Source organism: Psittacula echo, assembly GCF_963264785.1.
Source record: "Psittacula echo genome assembly, chromosome: 3".
Taxonomy (NCBI): Eukaryota; Metazoa; Chordata; class Aves; order Psittaciformes; family Psittacidae; genus Psittacula; species Psittacula echo.
In genome coordinates, this window is record NC_137736.1 from 106,278,240 (window position 1) to 106,303,640 (window position 25,401).

Below are 25,401 nucleotides of genomic sequence, written 5' to 3' on the forward strand. Positions count from 1 at the left end.
ACAAGACACTAGTTGGGATTTTTGAAAAGAAATGTAACCATCAGGGGATGGGGAAGAGCTAGCACAACACCACATCTGGCAGGGGAGAGAAAAACAGTAACAGGATCTCACTAGGACCCCATCAAGAATCACTGTTTTCCTTAAAATACTCTGTCCCTAAAATAAATCTGTGTTTTTCTTTCACATAGCCATAGTCACCTGCTTTTTATGGAAGATACAAGATCTTGAGGTGAGCCCCTCTATTTACAATAGCAGCAGCCCCTCTATTTATAACATATGCACATTTCTAAGATGTTTTCAATTAATTCTGCCTCCCTGATGTGCAGAGATGCTGCTTAAATAGGAAATTGTGTTATCATATGTGTTTGAAGATTTCTAAAGCTTATTTTTTTTTTTTTTTTGCATTTTCTACCCTACTGAGCTACGAAATTAACAGTAAATTTTCACCCTGCCCTCTAGGAAGTCTGATTTAGTCAAAGATACAGTCTCAGGTGGTAACGACAGAATCAGCTATTTATTTAATTTAAATAAAACTATTCTTCCAGCAGAAGTGAAGGGAAGAAATAATATGTCATGCTAAGATCGCTGAGCCAATGCATCTCCTCTACATCCACTCTTGGGGTTACTCTGTGCACGTTGAAGTGCACTGCTGATCAGTGTTAAATAAGCTGTGGTTGAATGGAATAAACCAATTTGTGTTTCTTGGGTGCTGGGCAACTTATTCAACTCTTGCTGGCACATAGACAATAGAAAAAGGTGATACAGTTTTACACTAATAACATTTCTATGACAGTTAATTGAACAATAAGGAAACATCTGCCTTATCAAGACTGATGAAGAGGAGCTGTGTTACCTTTAATCCAAAGAAAGCGGGTGATGTTAGGTGTCTTCTCGTGTGATGACTTACCCAAGGGCTGATGCCCTAAACACAGGGCATGCTCTCACCCACTTGGTAGCACACCTTTGTCTCTCACCCACGTACAGGAGGAAGCATTATCCATTTGCAATTAAAGACAAATTAAAGACTTCTGTGCTGGACAGCAGTGTGTGTCACAGGAACCACCCCAGAGAGATGATCCTCAGAAAGTGCTCATTCTGTTGCTTTCCCGTGGAAGTGGAAGGAAACTGCTTAAATGAGCTATCTAATTTGTCCACAAAAGCAGAAATGATAAGTCCTACAGATTGAGCTTGCATCTACATGAATTTGTACAAGCAGAACACTTCCCCTGGCTAATTTTTGTATCTGTCAGAAACATTCACAAGTTGGTCACAACATTCTAATCCCAACATTAAAGATGGTTACTATGGTCAACAAAGTCAGCTGGAACAAAATGTGTGCACCAAATACTTCCACATCCATGGATTCTGCAACTAAGGAATATGGTTTCAGATTTTATAGGCTTAGTGTACAAATATAATGTAAAAACCCCTAGAATATATAAATGAAATCAACTTCTTTTAAGAGAAATGAAGAGTTAGATGTAACTTTCTGGATCTGAAGTTATTAATGCTTCTCCCACAGTTTTTTTAATGGAAATCAATTGATTCAAATTCCAAAGTCTGAGGCTATTTCCTATTAAAGAATTCTCAATTGTATGAACCTGTATATTTCCACTGTGTTCAAGGATAGTGCTGTACCTACAGATGTTATTTTTTTTTCAGATTCACCCTTGAAATTGGTAGACAACAACACTTCTTACAGAGATGCAGCTGAGGTCTAAGCAGAAATCAGGTAATTCTATCCCTATCAAAGGTTATAAGTAACCAAACACAAAAACAAATACAAGGATAAAAGGAAAAGCTGTGCATAAAAATCGCAAAGCAAAATAGGTTGACTACCCTCAAAGTAAAGTTTATTAGGAAATAAACAGAAATGAGTGATCAGTCCCACCTTAAAACAAAATGCAAGTGCATATTTGGGATGACTGGCAAAATTAGAAGTCCCTGGACACATTAGTCTTTGGCATTTCAGTTACACAATCTAAAATAGGAAAGAGTTTTTAACTATTTTCATTTCATTTATTTTAATTCATTTCAAATGAATACAAACACTGACAGATTTAGGAGTCTGCAGCACCTTGTCTTCTCCGTTGTTTCATATCACCTGGTTCCCCCTGTCTGCACCCCTCCTGGCCTGATCCCACTTGCTCTAATACTGAAAGAGTTTGGGCTCAACTCAGTCATCACAGAAAAATGGTCATTAAAAGCCCTCAATCTCCATTCCCTCTCTGGGCCCAGAACATGCACACACTTTCCAAGAACTGCACAATCCAGCAGGTATTATTTTGTACTTGATAAAATTAGCAGTCTTTATAGAAAATAGGATTTGAAATTACATTCCAGCCATGGAATTCTTCCAAGTGTGTAGAAGATACAACAGCTACAATATCACTTCTGATCCTTTCCACATCCCTGACATTATTTGATTAATTTTCTAAACTGACTTAATTACACTGCATATTGAAAGGCAGAAGAAATGCAGATGTGGAAGACTATGTTGCTCATTTTAGATTATCTTTGTCCTAAACTGTTTTGCATGGCTGCAATATACCTACCAAACACAGTTTACTGTAATTGTTTGCTTCAGCTTGTAAGAAGGGATATTCTAAGTAAAAATAAACCAAAAATGCCTCAGATTCACTCTTAATGTGATTTTCTCTAGAGCAGGGAAACCAGCCCCTTCTACATGAAATGTACATTCAGCACATATTCATCTATTATTAATAATATTTTTTAAAGTCACACTAGGAAGTCAAGATACAAAACTCAGTGACACAGAAGAGATTAGTGAGAGCTGCACAGATTACATTAGTCCTAAATTATACACAAACTCTGGTCTGGACCATCCTGGAATACATCTATTTAATATCGCTCCAGAAAGAAGGACTCTTTTTGGACTTACGGTTGGTTGTCCTGCTTTGATCACTCTGAGCACTGTCGTTTGACTGGTTGCTGGAAACAGAGGATACGCTTGAGCTCCTGACAAAACCAAATGTGGCCAGTTTAGCTGCTGGTAACCGTGAATAACCTGGAGGACGAAGTCCAGGCTGGCAGGGCTTGGGGAGATTTGATTTTGCAGCACTTGGACATGAGCCTTTCTTAAGATCAACTGAAGGAAGGAAAAAGAAAGAAATTTATATTAAATAAACTGAACTGGGTTACACTGATCATTATCTGTACCACCCAACTACATAAAGTCAGTAAAAAGACTGAATTCAAGTTTCAACAGCTGCTCAAACTCCAGTGATGTCTTATTCTCACTCCACTAAAAAGAAGTTCTGTGGAACAATTACAGGTCATAATAATTCTTCAAACATGAAATGCAGCAAGGACCCATGAGGAATAACTCAAGCTTCCAGCAAAGTAACATAGTTCAAGTCTGCTAAGATATTTTTTTAATGTTATCTTCTTTCATGCTGTATCACTTTTTAATTTTACATTTGTTATATGACAATTAAAAGAAACTCATACACAAACACCCTACGCATAGACTCCAATTTTGGAAACTATTGTAGAATGCCTACAATCTACTTCAAGGACACAGGACTTCTTTGTATTCCATCAAAGAAAACACTTCTTTGAAGCTTTTCTTTAAAATTTCCCTAAAAGAAAATGCTTTTTTCTTGCACCAAGCCTGGAAACAAGGGCATGACTGGTAAAGTTGTACTTTTTTAATATACCAGCAGCCATTTCCACTGATGGACTTCTTGCTATAAACCACCAGCCTATGTGAATGACATCAGCCAAGTCCCAGACAACTGCCAATAGCAGGCTTATAACAGATGAAGTTAAACAACAATAGTAGTTCATCTACGATGTCTCTGTGGTAACTGCTAACTAGCCATCTGTCTCCAGTTTGTGTCCTAACTCGTATTCTGCTGCTCCTGGCTAGTCGAAATTTTCTAGGCAAATCCAAACACAGGCCCATAAATGTTTGAAATTGTCTTCATGGATCAAAGGTCCATGAACACAGCAGGATTGTCTTCAAGGACCTAAGATTAGAGGTTCCTTTTAATTGGAATGTCTTGATGCCAAGTGGATCTGAACCTCAGGTGTACATAAAATTTGGGCTTAGATTTTCTGTCTAGTTGACAATGTCAGATGCCTGTTCCTTTTGGAATACCAAGCAGCAAAATCATATATTTAAAGCAAACAAACAAAGTTCTCCAAAAGCTGGTGCTAAAGCGTTTAATCAGTCATCAGGTTTGGTGGGTTAGGAAGCAAGGCTGCACTAAAACAATCAACATATTCTGCCAGAAAAAGCCACAAAGTCACCTTTTTCCACTCTTTTTCAATGAGCAGTATTTGTGCATTAGCCTGATATACACTTCAAAGGAAGAAGTGAACATTCCTAATACAAAGGAAAACTGGAAATTAACTGCACAGTAAGAATGCAATCTTCATATTATTACAGTATTTGATTCTTTTGTAAACTATGTAGGTCACAGCCTTATTAATTTTAATAAAGCATTACACTTTGAGGAGACTTTATAGGAAACAAGACTAACTCCTTTAAGCAGAAAAATGTTATGGGGATTTTGAAAGACAGATGTGTACCTCATCACAATAATAATACTAAGTTCTGTTTAACAAAACTAAGCCTTTCTTCTTGAAATAGAAGTATGTGCAACATCAAACCAAGAAGAATTTTGTTATCCTGTAAAACACATTCCTTTAAAAGACTCTGATCCTGAATCTGCCTTCATCTGGATGATGTGAAGATGAGCTCAGAAATACCTGTAGCCTCCAGGTGCAGGTGAAGAGCAGTGCAGGCACATTAGCATGGAGAACAGGTAAGCAGTGATGTTTACAATCAGTTTACTGCTAGGCTTGTGCAGCATTGCTTTGACAGTGGTCTGTTACAGCTATTTATTTTATGGCTATCTGCAAAGCACCACCAAGCCAGACTTCTTACCTCCTTACTGCTAGAGACATTCACACCACAACTAGATGGTCCTATGGCAAGGCACTAAACAGCCTGATCTCAATTCTACCAGCAGAGCTTGCAGTTAGTGTGAATCATGTAAACTGATTTTCATGCAGGAACAGGAAAAAGTGTCTAGTGAAAGGTTTTAAGAGTCCCAAATGATAAAAATGACATGCTAATCATCTTCTAGACAGAATCTCTCTGTTTGAGAGGACTATTTCTGCATTGACAACTGCTGCATGGCAGGACTCAGACTGGCTATGCCACTTCAACAGTATTTTGGATATCTTGCTCACCCAGCTGATTGTGCTGTCACACACTTGTTTGTGGCTGAGCATGGCCAAACACCATCTTTGCCAGCTAACTATTGAGTACATGAGGGCAACTGCATGTGATAAAAGGTGCACAACTTAGTCACAGTGTGCAAAATATTACAGGTGTTGTTTCAGTGACAGGACCAAGACCAGGTAGCCTCCAGATTTGAAGCACAGACGAGTATCTGTGCAAAGTGGCTGCAGGAGCAAGGAACCTTCCCAGGTCAGTGGCAGCAGGGAGAAGGTATGGGATGATCAGTTGCAGGTTTTATAGTTCCCAAAAAATGTACCAACAGGCCTGCACTATGCAAGCTGAGATCTGAGGTTGCTTTTTCCTTATCATCTCTGAAAACTGAGGTGGAAAGAGAAATCATTCCATTTTACAGCAAAAAGCTATAAATATCACAGATTTCCTGCAGCAGAATAGGGGAAATTCCACAGGGTCGGGGGGGGGGGGGGGGGGGGGGGGGAAGGGGAGGAAGTGGTTAGAAATGGTTTTATTTAAAAAGCACTTGAGATGTGCTTGCCCTAGGGCAGTGAGGTTCCCCTGGGACCTCCATGTCCCCAGCTCAAGCACAAGGATGCCCACACCTAGTTCCCAGGCTGCCAGTTCTCTGCACTGCCATACAACCAACTACTACAGCTGTCACTGAAGAAGAATAATTTCCTTAAAACCAGAAGGATTTGGGTGACAAATTACCCAGACATCTCTACCTATTCCTCAAGATCATTCTCCCAGACTGGCAGAGGATTCAGTGTTTTTTCTCACACTTCTCTGTCTGTTTCAGTTTATGACTTCAATTCAAATTCTCCCTGAACTAACAGTATTTGGTATCTTGAACTCATCATCATCCTTAAATTATTTTTCATTTCTATTCTTTGTAATCCAGCTTTTCTGTACCATGAATGTCCTGGGGGCAGGACATTATCCTCATTAAGGATGCATTCAAATCCTTAAAACTAAGTAATTTTGTGTCTTCTTTCTCATTAAAATACATGAGACATCAGCCTATTGTATATATTTTCTGTTCTAAGTATCATCGAGTTTTACAATTAATGTTTTTTCTTTGTTTCTGTTTCTTAGAAGCATAGAAGCACTCCTGCAAACAAGGTCTGGGAGTTCAAAACAAAAGTTGTTTTAATGAGCACTTTTCATTTTAACAAAAATCTGCCAAAATAAGCTTTAAAAATTGGCAAAAAATTCATTCCAGTTTTCTCACTGCCTGAAGCTAATTCTATAATTAAGTATTGTTGTCTGCATGGCACACAAGTAATTTTCTATGACACTTCAAGCTGTTCCCATCTAGAAACATGAAAACATTTTGAGGTAGGGACTGATTGACAAAAACCAGATGTGCCTGGGGAACCTTAAGAAAAGACTGAGCTAGACTTCTTATGCATCCCCACCACACATGAATCACATCTCCATGCACAAATATAAGGAACTTTCATGTGACTTCTTTGTGAAATCTGAAATTGAAAGAAAAAATTTACACAGATATGTTCTTTTTGGAAAGAAGAGTGGTGGCTCAAGACTTTACTTGAGATTCAGGGATCCTTGTCAAGCCTTTGTGTTCTTGTGGTGGGTTGTTGGTTTGGGTTTTTTTGAAAAGCATGTCTTTTAAAAATTTAATAATTAGGTGTCATTTTCTCTCAGAAAGCTCACTTTGTTTTATAGGATGCTCTGAACATCATTATTCTTATTTCATATTCAGAAATCTGGGGCAAAGAAGTTACCTGCAAATCACTGAATTAATCAGAGATAATACAAGCAGAGTTAACTTCCCACACAGTTAATCCACCTCAGAGTTAACCCAGTCATTGATATCTTTGCAGATTAAAACCAAATAACACAAATAAGCAATCTATTCTGTTGCTACCGCCTTTGTGGTTTCCCTGTCATAGGCATAATGACTTCTCTCTGAACAAGAACTGAAGGAAAGGGCTTTATAACAGAGGTTTTAATGATTTACACTCAAAGAGCAATGAGCAGGTTGTGTCCAGCTCCCCTCATGATCTCTCACCCAAATGTCAAGCCTGGGACATTTCAGTTACAAAGGAAAAACAGTTGTCACTGCTGAACATCAATTAATTTCTGAGCAGCCAGTACACCATCTACAGTAGGAAGTGCTCATCTCCTTATTCAGATTTAAAAGCTCCCAGAAGCTGCTCTGTGCCTTCCTGACTCCCAGGTAATGAAAGGTTGTTCAGCAGGTTCTCACCATCCCAAGAATTTGTCAGCTCACTTTTGTCCATGTTTGCTCAGAATGTGCCCTTGCTCACTTTGACATGCAAAGCAGCAGCATTCCACAGAAACTTCCAGCACAGGAATTGTCAGTGCCTGACCCACACTTACTGCATTCTCCAGTGAAAGCCCAGAGCAGTAAGAAGCCTTCTCTGTGCACCAAAGCCGTGGCTCATCTGCTCAGCTGCTGCCAATCGGCTGCTCAGAAGGGCTGCAAGTGCCCAGCCAGCAGTGATGCTTGGCTTTTGCCAGGAAGGAGGCAGCGTATGAAGCATTTGCCTGCTGCTGCTGCATTCAGCATTCTCATGACTGGTAATTTGGCACAACGGTTATATAGACAACCATTCTCATATGATGCATTTCGGTTCTCTGAAGACATAGTAATTGGGGCGAGCAGAGAGGTGGCATATGGCTAAGCCTTGATGCAGTGGCACTGTCCTTAGCAAAACTCTCATAAAGAAGTGTGTCTCTCCCTTTGAGCACTTAATTTGTCTTTACGAAATACAGATTGTTGTCCCAAAGAAAGCAGAGAATGCCAGCTGAAAACACTGCAGTTCAGTGGAGGACACAGAATATTTTCCTCACTGAATTCTCCCCTTGTCACCTATTTCGTTAAACAATTAAGAAGTTTGTCAGCTCAAATCCAAGTAACTGAGACTGAAAACCGATAAATTAAGCACACAGCTGGAGTAGCAGTAACGCAATATTTCAGGAGGTAACCTCAAAACCCCTTTTCTATTATCAAATCTCATTTACTTGTTTAAGTATCAGGTATTCCTGAGAATAAATGTGAAAGCAAAGCTTTCCTACCAAGAAAAAGCTGTAGACATATTGTAGTATTCATGATGAAATACATTATACATACACAAAGACACAAATAAATGCATATATCTGTGTGTGCCTGAGTAATCAGGAACATTGCTGTCCTGATTTATATATAAATTGTATCTTCAATAAAAGCTGGCTTGCTTAAAAATGAGATGAACTGCTAGACCCTCAGGACTGGCAAATTTAATACACAAAGAGGTGATAAGGAAACATCGTTTCATTAACTGACTCTTTGAGAAAAAATACCAAAAATACTACTGAAAAATGGAGAATTAAGTGAAGTTTTAATTATGAAATCTCTGTAATACTTTTCAAAATCAGACATTAATTCCATCACAATAATCAGCTAATTAATGCAAATCCTAACACGCTTGCTCCAAGAAGTCTTTATAACCAAGAAAACACATTCATAATTTATACGTTATAAGCACAGTATCCTTCAATGCTTGTTTTGAATTACATATTTCCCATAGAAGGAACAGAGTCAATTTACATAAAATAATCAAACTTTTGTAGACACTATTGCACCTTTAAATACATCACAATTCAATTACTTCCTATCTTACATACAGTGTAGAATGCTGTTTCGTACAGGCAGACTGCTTGCCCAACCCATATGAGGCAAAGCATCACCTAAGGAGCAGCACTGCTCAACAAGGAACTCACAGCAAATGCCAACACATGTGTACTGTGTCCTACAGATGAAGAAGGATAGCTCCTCTGGTCACATCTTAGGCCTCACACTTGGATGTAAGATTTGTGGGATCATTCGTTATTATTTTACTTGCTACTTGTTGTGTCTTAAAACTAATGAAACCCTTAATGTACTTGTAGTACTTGGAGTCCATCACGGCAGTTCAGGGATTTAATTATCAATTACTTTATAGTCAGTTTTATGAGTATTAGTATTATACCCAGGCCAAACCACTCAGCTTATCAGTGCTGCTGAAACAGACTGCTACATTAAGAATGGCATGGCAAAGGGGAATAAAATCCTCATTATGAGGAACTGCTTCTGTCCTCCATACTGTGCCACCGCGATTTCAGTTTAAAAGCCTTCCTGTGATACCTCACACTTTGTCATGGGATGGCAACTGGCTAGATCCTTCTGCTTCCATTACCCTAGGGCAGGACTGAAATCACTAGGATTAGAAACTGGATTAAAAGCTCAGAAATGAGCTGCAAGAGTTGCTGATTGCAGTCTTGAAGGCAGAACTGGTATTCTTGAGAGAAACATACCCCCTGAGCTGCTTTTGCTGCAGTCAGCCAAGATCTCTCACCCCACAAGACCGCTGGGCAAGGATCTTACCAGCTCCCCTGCCAGTAAGCATATGTTCATGCATTTCATTTGCTTATATTTATAAATATGACTATTAATCAAAGCTGTGCTTAATCCTGTTTCTCAAATACTACATCAAAACCAATAATGCAAATTAAAGTTTAATACCACAGCTAACTGCAAGTTAAGGAAAAGTGGTTGAAAATGGTGTTGGGTGCCTTAAAACAATCGGCTGATGGTGCCTGCCCTATTCTGAGCCTCTCCAGTAAGCCTCACACCAGCTCTGGTATGCCAGGTGTTGCTGTCCCATCCAGCCCCCCCAGCAACCAGGGACCCATCTCTGGTCTGTATTTGTGCACCAGCCTGGACACAGCCACAGGAATCAGTTCTCTGCTGCCCTTCCACTCCTATACCAGTCTTCTCCTGTCTGCTGTTACTCCAGTCTCTTTCATGAGCAATTTATTCTACTTAGATGGAATTATTAAAGATGAAAAGACTGGTGGGCTGACCTATGAAGTTATATGTTGCTAAGAGAAAGATTAAGTCATTTGAGGTACACAAGGAAAAAGGCTTTGGACAAGGAAAAGGTTATAAGCCGATCTTCACTGGATAATTGGAAAATAAAATGCCAAAATTAAGAGAATGTAAAAAGTCTAATATAAGGTAACAGAAATGAGTGATAGATAATAAAAGAAATCAACAAAGAGCAATGAGAAGTACTTTGCAACAGAATAAGATGTTGCAGAGAAAATAAATATATTCTTCATCTCACAAGGGAATTGGAAGGTAAGATGCCAGAAGTGAAAACTATGTGTCCTGGGGTGGACAGTGAAAAACTAGAGACATTAACAACCTCTCCAGAACAAGTCTTGGGTAATCTAAAATCAATAAAAGCAGTCAGAGCTCAAAGACCAGATGAGACACACTTTGGGATCCTGAAAGAGATGGCAAGCAGATTATTGGACTACCATGAGTTATCTTTAGTAGCATCATTGAAACAGTGATGTATTAATAGAGAGTAAAGAAACAAACAAAATAACAGTTGTAAGAAGGAAATCATGGAGATCTGTGAATTAAATTTTACCTGCAAAGCAGACAAGGTCCAAGAAATAATCAGTGACAAGATCAAAAAACCACAACATTTGATCAATAGGAAAAACTTCAGGAAATCAATTTTTGTGGAATAGGAATTACTCTAACAGCTACTGCAATTTCCTCATGTATATTTCTCATGCACTGACATTTTTAAAGGAAGTATTACTGGCAATAAATAGAACTGATAGGCGGATACTGCTTAGATTTTAGAATGTCACTTAATATAGGAAGACAGTAAATTGATACAAGGCAAGTTCCAATTTAGATTAAAAATGGCTATAAAAAAGTCACACGTGCAGTCATCAGTGATGCAGGATAATATAAAGAATGGATGGATGGATTATGAATAAATAAAAATCAAGGCAACATTCATTTCCAAGGATGAGAAAAGACAGTGGATTTGATAATAGGTCCTATTCGCATATTCCTCTCATATCTATCTCCCAGACCGGTTCCTGTTACACAATGGCTTACCCTACCTAATGGCTTATCCTGAACTTGCAGCCTCTTGCAGTTTCACTTCAACAGAAAATATGATCCAATTGCTCTCTGCACCTGCATTCCTGTGTTCAATGCTGACTGAACGCAATTCACCGAGCTGAACTGGTATTTACTGCTCAGCGTGCAATCTTGGAGTGTCTCAGAAGTCACATACAGCTGAGCTTGGTCAGCATCAACATAGATAAACTCCAGATGCAGGGTCAAATAGCAAAGGATAGTGTCAAGAGACACTGTGTTACAGACAAGTTTGATTTTCTAATAAACCCCAAATCCTGGCAACCTGTATTACTGACTGATGCTGTCCTCTCAGGTAAGTCAAGATGCTCTGGCCCATTTCCGTTCTGATTTTCTCTAAATTTCTTCTGATGCTTAGTGTGGAGAAATAGACACTGGCAAAAAAGAGTAATGGTTTTCAAATACCTACAAAGGGGAGAAGGCCCCACATCCACTCCAGATAGAAGAGGAAGTAAATCGCAACAATGGGGATTAAGCAAAAGAGTAGGGAAAACTTTTAAATTGAGAGCAGGTAATGCATTGGAGCAGTCTGCTTTCAAAGGCTGCAGGATTTCCTATTGAAGATTTTTGCAAATAGATTTTAATGAGCAGGTTAAATAAACATCAATCAGAAGGAATCATGTCCTGGGCAAGAGGAGGGACCATGACCATACAATCCCAAGTCATTACTTAACTTTATCCCTTATGACTCTTTTAAAAACTCTCTGCACACTTATAGCCCACAGCTGCTGTGTTTCACTTTGGCAGTGACTGATTTTCAGTTGCCTCTGAACTTGCTGCCGTTTAAATGTACATTGTCAAAACCTCCAAGCTTTTCCAGGCTAACAAGGAATGCCTTGTAGAAGTAATTATTAGCTCTGTCTTGTGGCACCATACACTTCTCCTTCTGATTCTTCTCTTGCTTTCCCCCTCCACCCCCGTAATTCTGCCCAGGGTCATGCTGAGCTGAGGAGTAACTGGAAAGAAAAAGATATTGGAAATGTCTCCTAAGAGGTGCATACCAGGGCTTCAGAGAATCAAGATCTCTGCCAGCAATTCTGAACACTGCCCAGGCTTTCAGAGCACAACATGGTGAGTAATGCCATATTCAGATGGAATGATGGCGTCTTCATGATTGCAGAAAATGTCCCAGTAACTTCCATAGGGCAAAACAAAGATTTTTCAGGTGTTACAAAGAGGAGGAAGATAAAAAAAGAGCATAATGATAATTATTACTGAAATTGATTCTTCTTTGGCAATGACCTGCTAAGCAACCTTTCTGCAAGTCCCAGACTCGCTAGTCTGCCTTGCTGCAGGATAAAAAGACACACCTCAAAGAGAGCTGTTGGAGCTTTGTAGTATCAGGTCAAGATGTCACTTATTTTGTCATATTTCTGTCTGAAAAAAAAATGTATCTTATTGGTGGCTACAGTTAAAGGAAGGAAAGAAAGTTCATACTTTACCTGAAGCATCAGGATGATAGAGGCTGGGAGCACTTGTTATTTCTCCTTGCTGATGGAGACAGCTACCTGAGGATCTTTGACTTGCAATGAGAATCCTGCTCTTTGCAGATGGTAACCTGGACACTGCACCCAGTCCTAACTGTGGCTTGAGTATCATGGCAGATCGATAAAAACTTGGTGGGACCTCATAGTGTGTATATGGTGGAGGGCAAAATTCATCTTTTGCAGGCCTTTCCCCAACCTACAGAAAAATCATTAACACAGATATTTATGCAAGAAATCAATAAATCTAGAAAATATGAAGCTCTAAGTTGCTTATAAAGGCTAATTCTCCCTCCTTGTGAATCTGGGCTTCAGAGCAGTGCAGACTAATCATCACTTTCAAAAAGTGATGGTGTTACCATATGAATCACTCTCCAAAAATACATACGCACACACATTAGTCTTCGTACAGAACTAAACCCAAATAAAGAATTGATGTCTTCCCCAAAAGAAGATAGACAAATGGAAGATCTTAAATTAGTGAAAATAAAGCTACTGTTAAGTCCTGAAAGGTGATATTATTTGTAGAGGTAGGTACACTGAGAGAGTAAGTGAAATTTTTGTTAGAAGTTATTTAAAACACTCTGAGATACAATTTTGTGGGAAGTCGCTTTTAACTTAGTTAATAATAAAGCTGAAAGTACTTTGGATTCATTTAATGAAAGAAATGGTATCAAATCATTTGTGTGAGAAAAAAGCCCCCTCTACATGTTCTTAATGCAAAATGTTCATTGTAATCTGCGCTCCTAAAGCTCCTGAAAAGAGACCTGCTTGTGGAGGTGGGCATGTTTTACATTTGATTATTCCAAATCAGGGCTATAAAACCCAGCTGTCCCTTTGAATTGGAGAAAAAAAGCAAATTTGCAGATGTGAAATATTTAGTGTTTATCACAAATAGATGCTGCCTAGCTAAAATCAGAGACAAATCTCTCAGTATTCTAATGGGTGTACACTGTGAGGACAGAAGTTAAGTACCAAGCTGAAAATATCTCCATCAAACTGGCTGTTACCAGGGAATTTGTAGTCAGGGAATGACATGGTTCCCCGATTCAGGCCTTGCATCTTTCTATACTTGAGCTGGGCTCTGATGCCAACCTCACTGTTCTGCTTCATGGTTCAGGACAAGGGTGCAGAGCAATGTCAGTAGTTTTCATCTCTCTCACCTGCAAAGAACTGTTTACATTTCTGGGTAGAACTCAGCTTCTTCATCATTGTCTAATAAAATGCAATATCAACATACTGCAGACAGGAGCTATAGATATTTTTTTCAGTGCGTCTGATTTAGGTCACAGGAAAAAAAAACAACCCAAAACAGCTTAGGCAATAGGAAATCTGAAATAAATTTTTTTTAAAGTTAATCAAAAAGTGCCATAGGCTATCTAGGAAGAAATGTAACTGAAAATTAATTAATTGTGCTGTAAGCTATGAAGCATATAATATGCCACATCAATTTCTACTTAGCAATTATAAGCATTTAGAATATGTGCTTCAATATTGGCTATAAAATCTTTGATCCTTGTTGCTTCAAGAGCTTTAATCCTAATTTAGCAGATCTTCAATATGCTAAAAGAAACAGAATTGGTCTTAAACTGTTAAATATAGAATCTTTGAGGCCTTTGCACAGGCATTAAGAGGGCAGATTGAACAAACACTGATCATTATATTTTCGCTTTGTATTTTCCCTTTGCTTGTAGTTCTATTTCCTGCCATTAGATCTTCCTGTTTCCTTTTTTGTTGTACTTCGATGACACATTTCTACAAGTTAGGAAGCATTTTTTTACTGTATAGATGATTTTATAGGCTTAGACTGCAGGACATACTCAGCTTTTTATTTTCAGCTTCTAGATATGAGACTGTTTTAGTGGATAAGATTCAGTTATCTTTTTATTTATTTTATATTTTCTAAAGTTATTGTTTCTATTGATCTTTTTTTCTTCATTTCAGCCAGATACCCCTATACACTTCCTATCATTTCATATTTAACTGGCAGTGAACACAACAATGCCAAGTACTTCAGTATAAGGAATAGGGAAAATCTTTAATAGAGAAACCATGCCTTTTTGATAAGCTGGGTCAGCTTATCCAAACCTTTAGCCACCTCATTTTTTTCCTTTATTGACAGTATGCTAGGAGTAACACAGAAGGTCAACAAACATGCACACAGAGAGAATCACTCATTCACAATCACAAAACATATTCTCAAGCTGAGAGAGCCAAGAAGGATTTAGAATAGAATCATTTAGGTTGGAAGATTATCAAGTCCAACTGTAATTTACCCAAATATCTCTCAAGAAACAGATGCTTCTCAGAAAAAAAATCCCATTTTTTGAGGGACATAAACATCTTACGAAGACAATATTTTTTCTTTTCTATTTAACAGTGAATTTATGAAGTATAAAATTCAACTGGTCTCAATAGAATTGTATGCATTTATTGATTATAAGGCCATTTTAAGGGTTTTTAGAAAGATATGGATTAATCTGAGACCTGCTAACATCCTGTACTAGATTTTTTTTTTTTTTGTGAGGGAATTTAAATAAAAGGTCTGTTGCATCCTGACAACTAAAAAGAAGCTCAGCTCAGATTTTTATTGTGTGTCACTGTCTGTTCATTCCCCACTTTCTCCATTTAATGAATTTGTTAGACTGGAAAGTCTGCAGCAAATGCTTGTAGCATACAGGAATTTCTGCAGGCTGGGTAATCCCTAGCAGAGCTGGCAGCACAGCCAGCAGGTAAGGATACACAACACTTTTCCTTCATGTTACTTTGTTTAAACATTGTCAAACATTAGTGCCTTAAGCAAGAATCATCTTGTCAAGCACCTGCTTCAGGCAGCTATCTGGGGAAAGAGTTGGCAACATTGGTTCAGGCAGTTCAGATAATGAGATTTGGTGAGGAATTGCTGGTTTGACTATAAAACAATTCCCCTTATCCCCTTTTCCCCTACAAGCCTTTTGTTTCAACAGGCCTTAGCCCATGCTTTCCAGTGCAGAGAGATGGGCAGCAGACACAAGGAGATGGTTGAACAGGGCAGGCACATGTCTGGGGAGGCAGGCAGAAGAGCTGGTGATCAGCAGACCACCTGGTAGACCCCCCACCAGAACCAGGGCTCTTGGCAGTGGCCCTAAAGTAGTGACTAAAGTGAGCCAACAAAAACCCTCTGACAAGGCATGAGCCATATCCGTAAGGGAAAACTCTCACCCTGCAGCCTAGGCTATGTTCCTGTCATTTAGCTATCTGAAGGGTCTGATTGATAGCAGCTATTTACACCCTCTATCATAGTTATGTAAAGAGCTATAAAATAATACTCAAAGGTCTCCAAAGCCAAAATTGGATGTGTGAAATAGCAAATTTTTTTCTCTTATGAAGACAGCAGCCATCCTTCCCCAGCACCTCTCTGTTTCCAAAGCTTCTGAGTCTTCTACTCCATCCCTTCAAAAGGGTGATTTTGATCTGTCTCAATAGATCCTAATTGATTTTTTTTTGATTACTCAATAGTCACCTGCCATGAACCTGTACTGTACACAGCTGTTTTTATAAACATCTGACCACTTCCATAGATAAATCATTTTCCTTTCTTTTGATCCATACTGGAGCCATATCAGTTCCCTTTGCGGTTCTCTAACTAGCAGGAGGGTAAGGTTATTGCTTTTAGAGTAGCAGCCCAAAGGAGAAAATATCACCTTACGCTATCAACTCCTGACTCCTGCACTAATGCAAACTCATAACACAAACTGCAGTTTGATTGAGTTTTCCTTCCCAGCCTTTTCTCCAGGCAATACAGCTCCTCTGAAGTAGCAGCTTGCTTGGTTTCAAACATTCTCTTGTTGAAATATTCACTCAAAGTCATATTTCTTAGAGGAGTTGGGAAAACAGGAGGATCATTGAGCAGATTCTCCTGAAAGGCATGCTAAGGCACATGAAAAACAAGGAGGTGGTTGGTGACAGCCAGCATGGCTTCACTAAGGGGAAATCCTGCCTGACCTATTTGGTGGCCTTCTATGATGGGGCTACAGAGCTGATGGACAGGGGTAGAGCAGTTGACGTCATCTACCTGGACTTGTGCAAAGCGTTCGACACTTTCCCACACGACATCCTTGTCTCTAAATTGGGGAGACATCAATTTGATGGGTGGACCACTCGGTGGATAAAGAACTGGCTGGATGGCCGCACACAAAGAGTTGTGGTCAATGGCTTGATGTCCGGCTGGAGACCAGTAACGAGTGGTGTCCCTCAGGGATCAGTGTTGGGACCGGTCTTGTTCAACATCTTTGTCGGTGACATGGACAGTGGGATTGAGTGCGCCCTCAGCAAGTTTGCCGATGACACCAAGCTGTGTGCAGTTCTGGTGTCCTCAACATAAAAAGGACATGGAACTGTTGGAACAAGTCCAGAGGAGGGTCACGAGGATGATCAGGGGGCTGGAGCACCTCCCGTATGAAGAGAGGCTGAGAAAGTTGGGGCTGTTCAGCCTGGAGAAGAGAAGGCTGCGTGGAGACCTCATAGCAGCCTTCCAGCATCTGAAGGGGGCCTACAAGGATGCAGGAGAGGAGCTCTTCATCAGGAACTGTAGTGATAGAACAAGGGGCAATGGGTTCAAAATTAAATAGTAGAAGTTCAGGACAGATATAAGAGTAGATATACTGTGAGGATGGTGAGGCACTCGAATGGGTTTCCCAGGGAGGTTGTGAATGCTCCATCCTTGACAGTGTTCAAGGCCAGGTTGGATGAGGCCTTGGGTGGCATGGTTTAGTGTGAGGTGTCCCTGCCCATGGCAGGGGGGCTGGAACTAGATGATCTTAAGGTCCTTTCCAACCCAAACTATACTGTGATTCTATGATTCTATGAAAATGGATATTCTATGAAAATTGGATCTTCTCCAGCCTATAAGTGCCCTCCTTCTAACCTTAGTCTAGAGTAAATCATGCTGCAGACTTGCCACAACCTGTCTCCTTCTGATTGTCTGAACCCAAACTGTATGAGCCCTAGATACCTATGGTGTTTAGAGGATCACGTCAAATATGGCGAAACAGCTGCACATCCTGGGTTATTTTTCCTTGAATTTCCACTACCATACATTAAAGAGTAATAACCTATTAATTTTCCCTCAGCTTACAAAGCAACTGTAAAGATACACTACTAATGGCTGGCATAGACAAGCTTACAATGACTTGCATGATTCTAACTCCAGACACAAAATACCAGGGTTACAGCTGAAAACTGAAGTTAGAGGGGAAAGGACAGTGAGGACTGTTCTTTCTGTGTTTGCAGTGAGATGCCGCTGTATAAAACCCTATAATCCATGACCATTTCAGTACGTTTCCTGTCAACATAAGGGCCAATCTACACACACACGATATTTTAATTTGGGTATTTGCCAATTTTTAATTGTTGACTGTCACCAAATTTGTTATTTCAGTGCTGTTTCTTGGATAAATACTGTATGTAGAAGGAGTCAGGCATTAAAATACTCTCAGTAACACCACGAGACACACAGGAAAAAAAAAAAGTAATTCTTTTTTTAAGACTTTTTAAATCTTTTCTTCTATGAACTACATAATCTAACAAGAGCTCTGATAGTCCCTGGGTTTCAATACAGGAGGGAATTAGTTTATACCTCTAGCGCTCTGTCTGCAAAGACCTGCCAACTTTCCCATTAAGGAGGAAAAGTCTCTGTGGGCAAGTTACATTAATTTCCCAAAGCTATTCTGTGAGGGGAGGAAGGGAAGAATCCATTTATGCATAAATTCAAACAGCATGTCTTTTCTTTTCTAAACATCGCTATTTATACTACTAGCAGGTGACCAGTTTGCTGGAAAATACTGAAGGAATGCAGTGACACTTTCCAGTCACAGATCAGACATCACAACAGCGTCAGTGCCAGAAATGGCTATGTAAGTTTATTTCTAATGATTACACATTGCGTTGATTTAGAATTTCTTTCTTATTTGAGATATGAGAACTAACTTCTGGCAGCAACAAGTAAGCAAATTACCACCACCTGGTATACAGAAGAGGCTGTCAAAGCTGCCTCCTTACCTCCTGCAGAAACTTCTCGCTCATCGGACCGAAGTGATGGCCTGGAGGCCTAATTCCTGACACCACCAATCCAGAACTGAAAAGTCTTGGCTTCTGGAGGTCAGGTTTAAATTTATCATACAGGATGCTGGCAGACTTTGCCTCCCCTCCACTGGATGCCTTCTGCTCTGTAGAGATGGGCATGCCACACGCAGGGCTACCAAAGGACAGCCCCGCTGGTGCAAACAAAGGGTCAAGCTGCTCTATTGAACGAGGGTTTCTCCTAATGTATGTGATGATTTTAGGCCTCACGGGTTTGGGCCTGGGTATGGCAGGTTTTATCTCAATGCTTTCTTCCAGCTTTTCACTGCAGTCACTGTCCGCATCTGTCTTATCTGCAAGGGAGCCCTTGGAGTGGACCAAGATAGGTTTTGGGATGGCGCTGCTGCAAGCAGTCTTGATAGGCACTTTAGGGGATATGCTTAACTGTGTACTGTCAATGGGAGGTAGGACTGAGGAGGGTGACAGTTTGTCAACATGAAGTGCATAAAGGTCCTCCAAATTACTGTTTGATGGCATGGGCTGACTACTAACATCCAGTGCTGTCACTCGGTGCACAGGAGTTGGAACACATAAAAAGGCATCATCCTTTCCTGAAACATTACAGCTCTCTGGTGCTTCTTCTGAATGATGTTTCTGTGTATTAGCTGTCTTTTTACTTGGAACTGGAAAGTTCAAGATTTCCACATCACTGTCATGGTTGTCAGGTTGTTGGTGTGACACCGTCTCTGCACTGCAGGCTCTGCGCTGATATGAGAGATCAGAAGCAGGCAGAGCAGCATCCTCAGTGTTTTCTTTGACTAGCGTCGGTTTGTTCTCATCGACTTTCAAGGGTTTGCTGTCAGGCAGATTAGTATTACGTGTAAGAGATATTTGTTCACCAACTGTTTCAGTGTAACCTGCATCAGCTTCATGTAAATTTTCATTTTTTCTAGGTGTCATTTTGCTGCTGGATTTACTACTGCAGGTGAGTGAGAATATTGTTTCCACTTCTTTGTCAGGATTTTCCTCACCATCCTGACTAGTTGCCCTGTTGTCACCATCAATCCTTCCTCTCCCTTCCCCACCAATGTTGACATCACTTAACAACTTGTCATCGGGACTTGACAATGGATCCTCTACTTTATTACAGGTCTCTTGAAAATGGGATGCTTGAAATTTTGAAGCATAAGACCCAGAGCGTTTCTCTTCCTCCACTGGTGTATTTTCATCTTTTTGACATCCCAGGAACTCTACCAGCATAATTCTGTCAATCTTTTGTTGACATGTATTTTTATGTTGCAGAGATGGTGCAGTCTTAAGCTCCATCTTTTTGCTTTTATCACCCTGACCTAATTGTGCTTCTGATTTACTAGCAATTTCATTGGGCTTTGCAGCTGAATGTTGAGAATGAGAAGTATTCAGTGTGCTTTCAACGTTAACATTTGGTACATTTTCCGGTTTACTTAGTTTCTTGTTCCCTGAGGTAGACGGTTTGGAATAAAATACAGTATTTTCTTCTGAGGTATTGTCAAGTGGATGAAACACCATCCCAACAAAATGATCTGTGGATGTCTTTTGTGATTTCTCTGTATTTCCTGTCAAATGGTGCGACGTGTCGATGGAGTCCAGTGATGCAGAAAGCAGGCGTTTACTCGACACGCGGCCAACACAGTCTTTTGCAAATGCTTCAGACTGAGGAGAGAATTTACTTGGTCTTCCTAAAGAAAGCCTTTTTATTCTCTCCACCTCCACAGTCCTAGACATTTTACCCTTAGAAAAGTTCTGGGTGAAGTCAACATCACCTTTGGAAATAACTTCTATGTTGGCATCATTTGTGTTACTTTTTAAATTGGACAGACTTTGTCCTCGGCTGATCCTGGTGTGCCTTGCTATGTCCTTAGCTTCTCTGATCCTGAAGTCTTTCCCCATTTCCTTGCTTGTGGTGGAGGGCAGCTTACTTTCCTGTACAGCAGTGTGACAGGTCCGAGAGTCTTTGAAGGTCAGAAGTTTATTCTGCTCTGTACTCAGATGAGTAACTTTCTCTGATCCTCCAGAGTGTATATTCCCACTCTCATCTGTCAAATCACATTTCGTAACAGCTCCTTCAGGGGTTCTAACTTTTGTCACAATTTGATTGGCATTAGTATCCCCCACACTCTCTATGTTTTCATTATTATTTTTCATTTCACTGTGGTTGTCCTGAAGCTGAGCATAACATGACTTGTTTGGGATTAACGGAGCACTCATTTTGAAACTTCAGGTGACTGCTTCTTCAGCAGTCCTAATCAATGAAAGCTTTTTTTTCCCCTATCAGGTTAACTGTTACACATGCTTCGGTTATACATTTAAATTATAAACTGATCAGTAGAAAACTCCTTGGCAGAAAGCTTGGAGTCTCTTGTCAGAGTTACATTTTTGTGCTGCTCAGTTGTCTTTGAAGCAGCCTCTGGACCTATGATGTGCAGTAGAGAAGTTCAACGAAAGCGAAATATATCTGTCAAGTTCCCTCTGAATGACAGCCAGTTAATCCAGCCAACCTATGAGAAAAAAAAACAACCCAGACAATGTTACACTGATGTCAGGAATCATGCTAGCTAAAACACAGTTAAAATCAATCAACAGCACTCCCAAGTACATCCCCAGGATAGAGCATTTTCAAATACTTTAGATGCTGTTCCAATCACAGCTTTGCTCCCAGCAAAAGTTGTTAGTGTAGCACAGATCTCCCACTTGAGAAGTCACACAGTTAAAACTGGTAACTGGTTGCTGCTTAGAAGAGTAGTTGATACTGCTTTTAAGCCATATAGATTTACAATTGAGAACAGGCATAAGTAGCTAGGGTAGGGTGGGATGCAACATTGAGGTTCTATTACACCAAGAGTGGTGCAGAGTGGTGCAACTGAAGTACCACAGTACTACCACAAGTCATAAGCAATGAAATTCCAGCTCCATTAGGGGGTTTTTAAGGGTTTCTCTCCTTGCCTTGAACAAACCACAGCCATACTTGTGCTGACACCCCATCACCTTTGACATTTCTTTGCCAGACCTATAGATGCCAAGAAAGCAAAAACTATGGCTGGAGAACTGCAAAGGAAAACTGTGTTTTTCTGAGACAGCTGCACATGTTCAAACAGAGAGGATTAGACACTAAACACAATATAGTACAGCTTTTTTTGGCTCCTTCCCACCTGTGACTTTGAAAGCCCAGATTTTGTCCTCTCTTACTTCCAACAAGAGGAATTGTCCATCTGTGCCATGCCTAAATTCACTCTCTGAGATATTTCTTGTACAATGCTCCCACCTGTGCTTGGTCTCTAATCAGGGGCTCACAGAGGCACTAATTTTAAGTCCTGATTAAGTCCACTGCTCACTCTATAGCACCTGAGTGCAAGTCTAGGCCGACGTTTCTAACACCCCTTCTGAGCAGGTCCTCCCATCCTTTGCATTCAGTTCAGCTCTGCTCACACCTGGCTCCTAGCTCAAACCAGTTTCTTTATGCGACACACACACATGTTGGTTGAGTCTGGATTCTGGCTCCTGGCATAGTTTTCAGCTCTTCAGCAAACAGTAAGTAATAAAATTCATTTATGAAACAGAACAATATATTTAGAATTTCACTTCAACACCACAGAATTGTGCCATTATAGAGTTTGCAAAGTATTATAAAATAAGACTTTTTAACTATTTCTCTGTTCTGCCCTTATTGCCAGAGAAAAAAAGAATTGAATACTTACTGAATATAGAGAAGGCTGCGTGGAGACCTCATAGCAGCCTTCCAGTATCTGAAGGGGGCCTATAAGGATGCTGGGGATGGACTCTTCATCAGGGACTGTAGTGACAGGACAAGGGGTAACGGGTTAAAACTTAAACAGGGGAAGTTTAGATTGGATCTAAGGAAGAAATTCTTTACTGTGAGGGTGGTGAGGCACCGGAATGGGTTTCCCAGGGAGGTTGTGAATGCTCCATCCTTGGCAGTGTTCAAGGCCAGGTTGGATGAGGCCTTGGGTGGCATGGTTTAATGTGGGGTGTCCCTGCCCATGGCAGGGGGGTTGGAACTAGATGATCTTAGGGTCCTTTCCAACCCTAATTATTCTATGATTCTATGATTCTATGCATTACAGAGGTTTTTGGTTCATTTCTTATTGCTCCTTTCCCTTGTCTCTCCCCTCCCCCAAAAAAATTACAATACAGAGATTTTACATATTCAACCTGAGAGCTGAACTCTACTTTTCACTGAATCTCTGAGTGCCATGGCAATATATATAAATAAATTGATAAATGACGATGGTCATGTACATTAAACCATAAGTACCATATCAGGCTGATGTATTTCAAATGTACAAGTAGAGCAATACATTAATTCGCCACTTATTTTCTCCTCTACATCTCTCACCTGGGTCTAGAACAAAGTTAATTAAGGCATTTAAGGTTATGAACATGATGCTAAGAGGTTGTTGGTTTCTCTTCTTTACAGTGCCCCTAATATGATTAGTAGTAATGCAAATGAGGATAGTTTTGAAAAAAAACCAACCAACCAGTGTGGAAATACCCCTATCCTTTGAAAGCATTTTCACACACACTGTGTTGAGACAGACCATGCTTGTATGCTTCAGGGACCAGACCAAATAATTTAGTTTAATTTTGCTGGTACAAGCTGATCAACATGAGAGTCAGGAAAGATCTGTCCACTTTCAAGTACAGGGCACTGCACAACCTCAGTACACTGCCAGTTGAGATTATCTTCTTAAAACGGCCAATGTTGGCCAGAGACACGGACTTCAAATGTATGTGTGATTATGACAATAAAATACCATCTAGGTAGGGATTATTCTCAGACAGTGTTAGCATTGCTCCTGTGCTTTCTCCAGAGTCAGTGAGAAGGGATGGTCACTTTGGAAAGGTGGTTCATCTTGTGCTAATACCTTTCAGGATGGATCCTGTGCACCTGACCTTCCAAGTTCATCACTTCTGGTGACATTCAGTCTCAGATTAAGGATGTCATGGACTTGAACGACTGGTTACATCCTTATAAATGGCATCCATACAATTACCAAAAAATATTTTCTTTTTCCACAGAACATTGCCTGTTTAACTCTGTAATCTGTTTTACAACTGTTGTTACAATAAGCACACAGAATAATGATTCCATGTTTGAAATAATACAAGAGTCCATTCTGCCATAAAACAAACTGACAGCACAGGACTCCTGCTAAATTAGTATAAAAATAAAATCAAGCATGTCTGTCAATTAATACCTTCTTAACCCACTTTTCCCTGTTAAGGAATACAAGGTTTTGGTTAGATCAATATGATAAAGACATACTGTAATAGGCACATTTGGGAGTAAGATGCATGGTTTTGCGTTACATCTGGGACCTTAGAAGATTTGATCAGTCTTCTATTTAAATAGCTTCTATTTAAGAAGCTTTGGCTTGGATTTTCTACAGGATAGTTTATTTTATGTGGCACTGTCCGGGCTCAACTTCAATATGCTCTTTGGAGTCAGTGAGATGAAAAGACTCAGCTGTGCTTGGTTCTGCTGGCTCTCCTCTATTTTTTTATTACTCACTTCACTTGACTGATGTTGGCTGACATACATACATCTAAAGTCACTCCCTGATGTGCAGGAATGCTCTGAGATGAGAGATGTGAACCTCCCTAACTTTCCAAATGCCCTCTTCAGTGCAGGAGCTGGGGGTAAGAGAAGGCTTGATCCCAGCGATTGCAACACCTCATCACTTAGCAACATCTCACTGGAGACCCTGTAGAAGAAATATGACTGCAAGTCTTAATGACTGAACTTGGTGTATGTACCAAGTTACCTTGATATGGGTAAACATTTCTTAATACTTTGTAATGTAAAAGTGCTCCCTCTGAATTGCTGAGAGTGGAAAATGAGGCCATAGCTCTCCATGTCCCAGCATCTTGGCAGGATGCAATAACTGTATTCGCAAAAAAACATCATAAAGTGACATGAACATCCTAGGCAATAGAATAAAATTATATCTACCAGGCTGAGGTTAGCTACGATCCCACAGGGAGAAGAAAAGTTCAAGGAGCCAGAAACATAACTAAATACTTCTAACTTTAGCAGTATCAGTTTCTTTTTAAGTCTATCTCCTAAGAGCTGCTCTTAACCTGAACTCATTTAATGATGATCTAGGAAAGCAGTCCACAAGAATTTCTTCCCATCTACTGTTGCAGTTCCTCCACTACACTCTGGTCCATCCCATGAGGCACTTGTCCAGCAGATCCCCACCTGGAGACACCAGGGAGAAGGTGAAGCTGAGCTGGAAGATTTCTGCTGCAAGGCACACAGCATAGACTGCATCAGCAGAGCTCAAGTTTGTAAAATGTAGCTGGCTGGGAAAAGAAAGCAGCAGCCTGCTTCTATATAGTAACAGCAGCTTTTCTTGGTTAAACAAGCAATGTAAAATACTGTTATCTTCAGTAGGCATCGAATAAAAGAAAAATGGTAAAGCATTACCATGTTATTGGCTGACCCATTTGCTTTCAATTTGCCACAAAAATAGAACAGTAATAATTATGAGAAATGCAAAGGAATTATCAAAGCACATGGAAAAATAAAACTGGAAATAAAGAAATAAAATCTGAAATGTGTTGAGAAGTTTGGCTCCTGTATAAACATTTCT

At 40.0% G+C, this 25,401-nt stretch overlaps 1 protein-coding gene across 1 annotated transcript in view; it reads right to left on the reverse strand.

Moving 5' to 3' along the window:
- Window positions 1-20,995, reverse strand: part of MTUS2 (microtubule associated scaffold protein 2) — a gene marked incomplete at both ends in the record, with an annotated part of 177,383 nt that extends 156,388 nt beyond the window's left edge. Inside the window, 3 exons of the mRNA XM_080612927.1 lie at window positions 2,903-3,109; window positions 12,647-12,887; window positions 18,728-20,995. Of these exons, the coding sequence (XP_080469053.1) occupies window positions 2,903-3,109; window positions 12,647-12,887; window positions 18,728-20,995 (2,716 nt within the window). The remainder of the gene's footprint in view (window positions 1-2,902; window positions 3,110-12,646; window positions 12,888-18,727) is intronic.
- Between the last annotated feature and the right edge of the window lie 4,406 nt (window positions 20,996-25,401).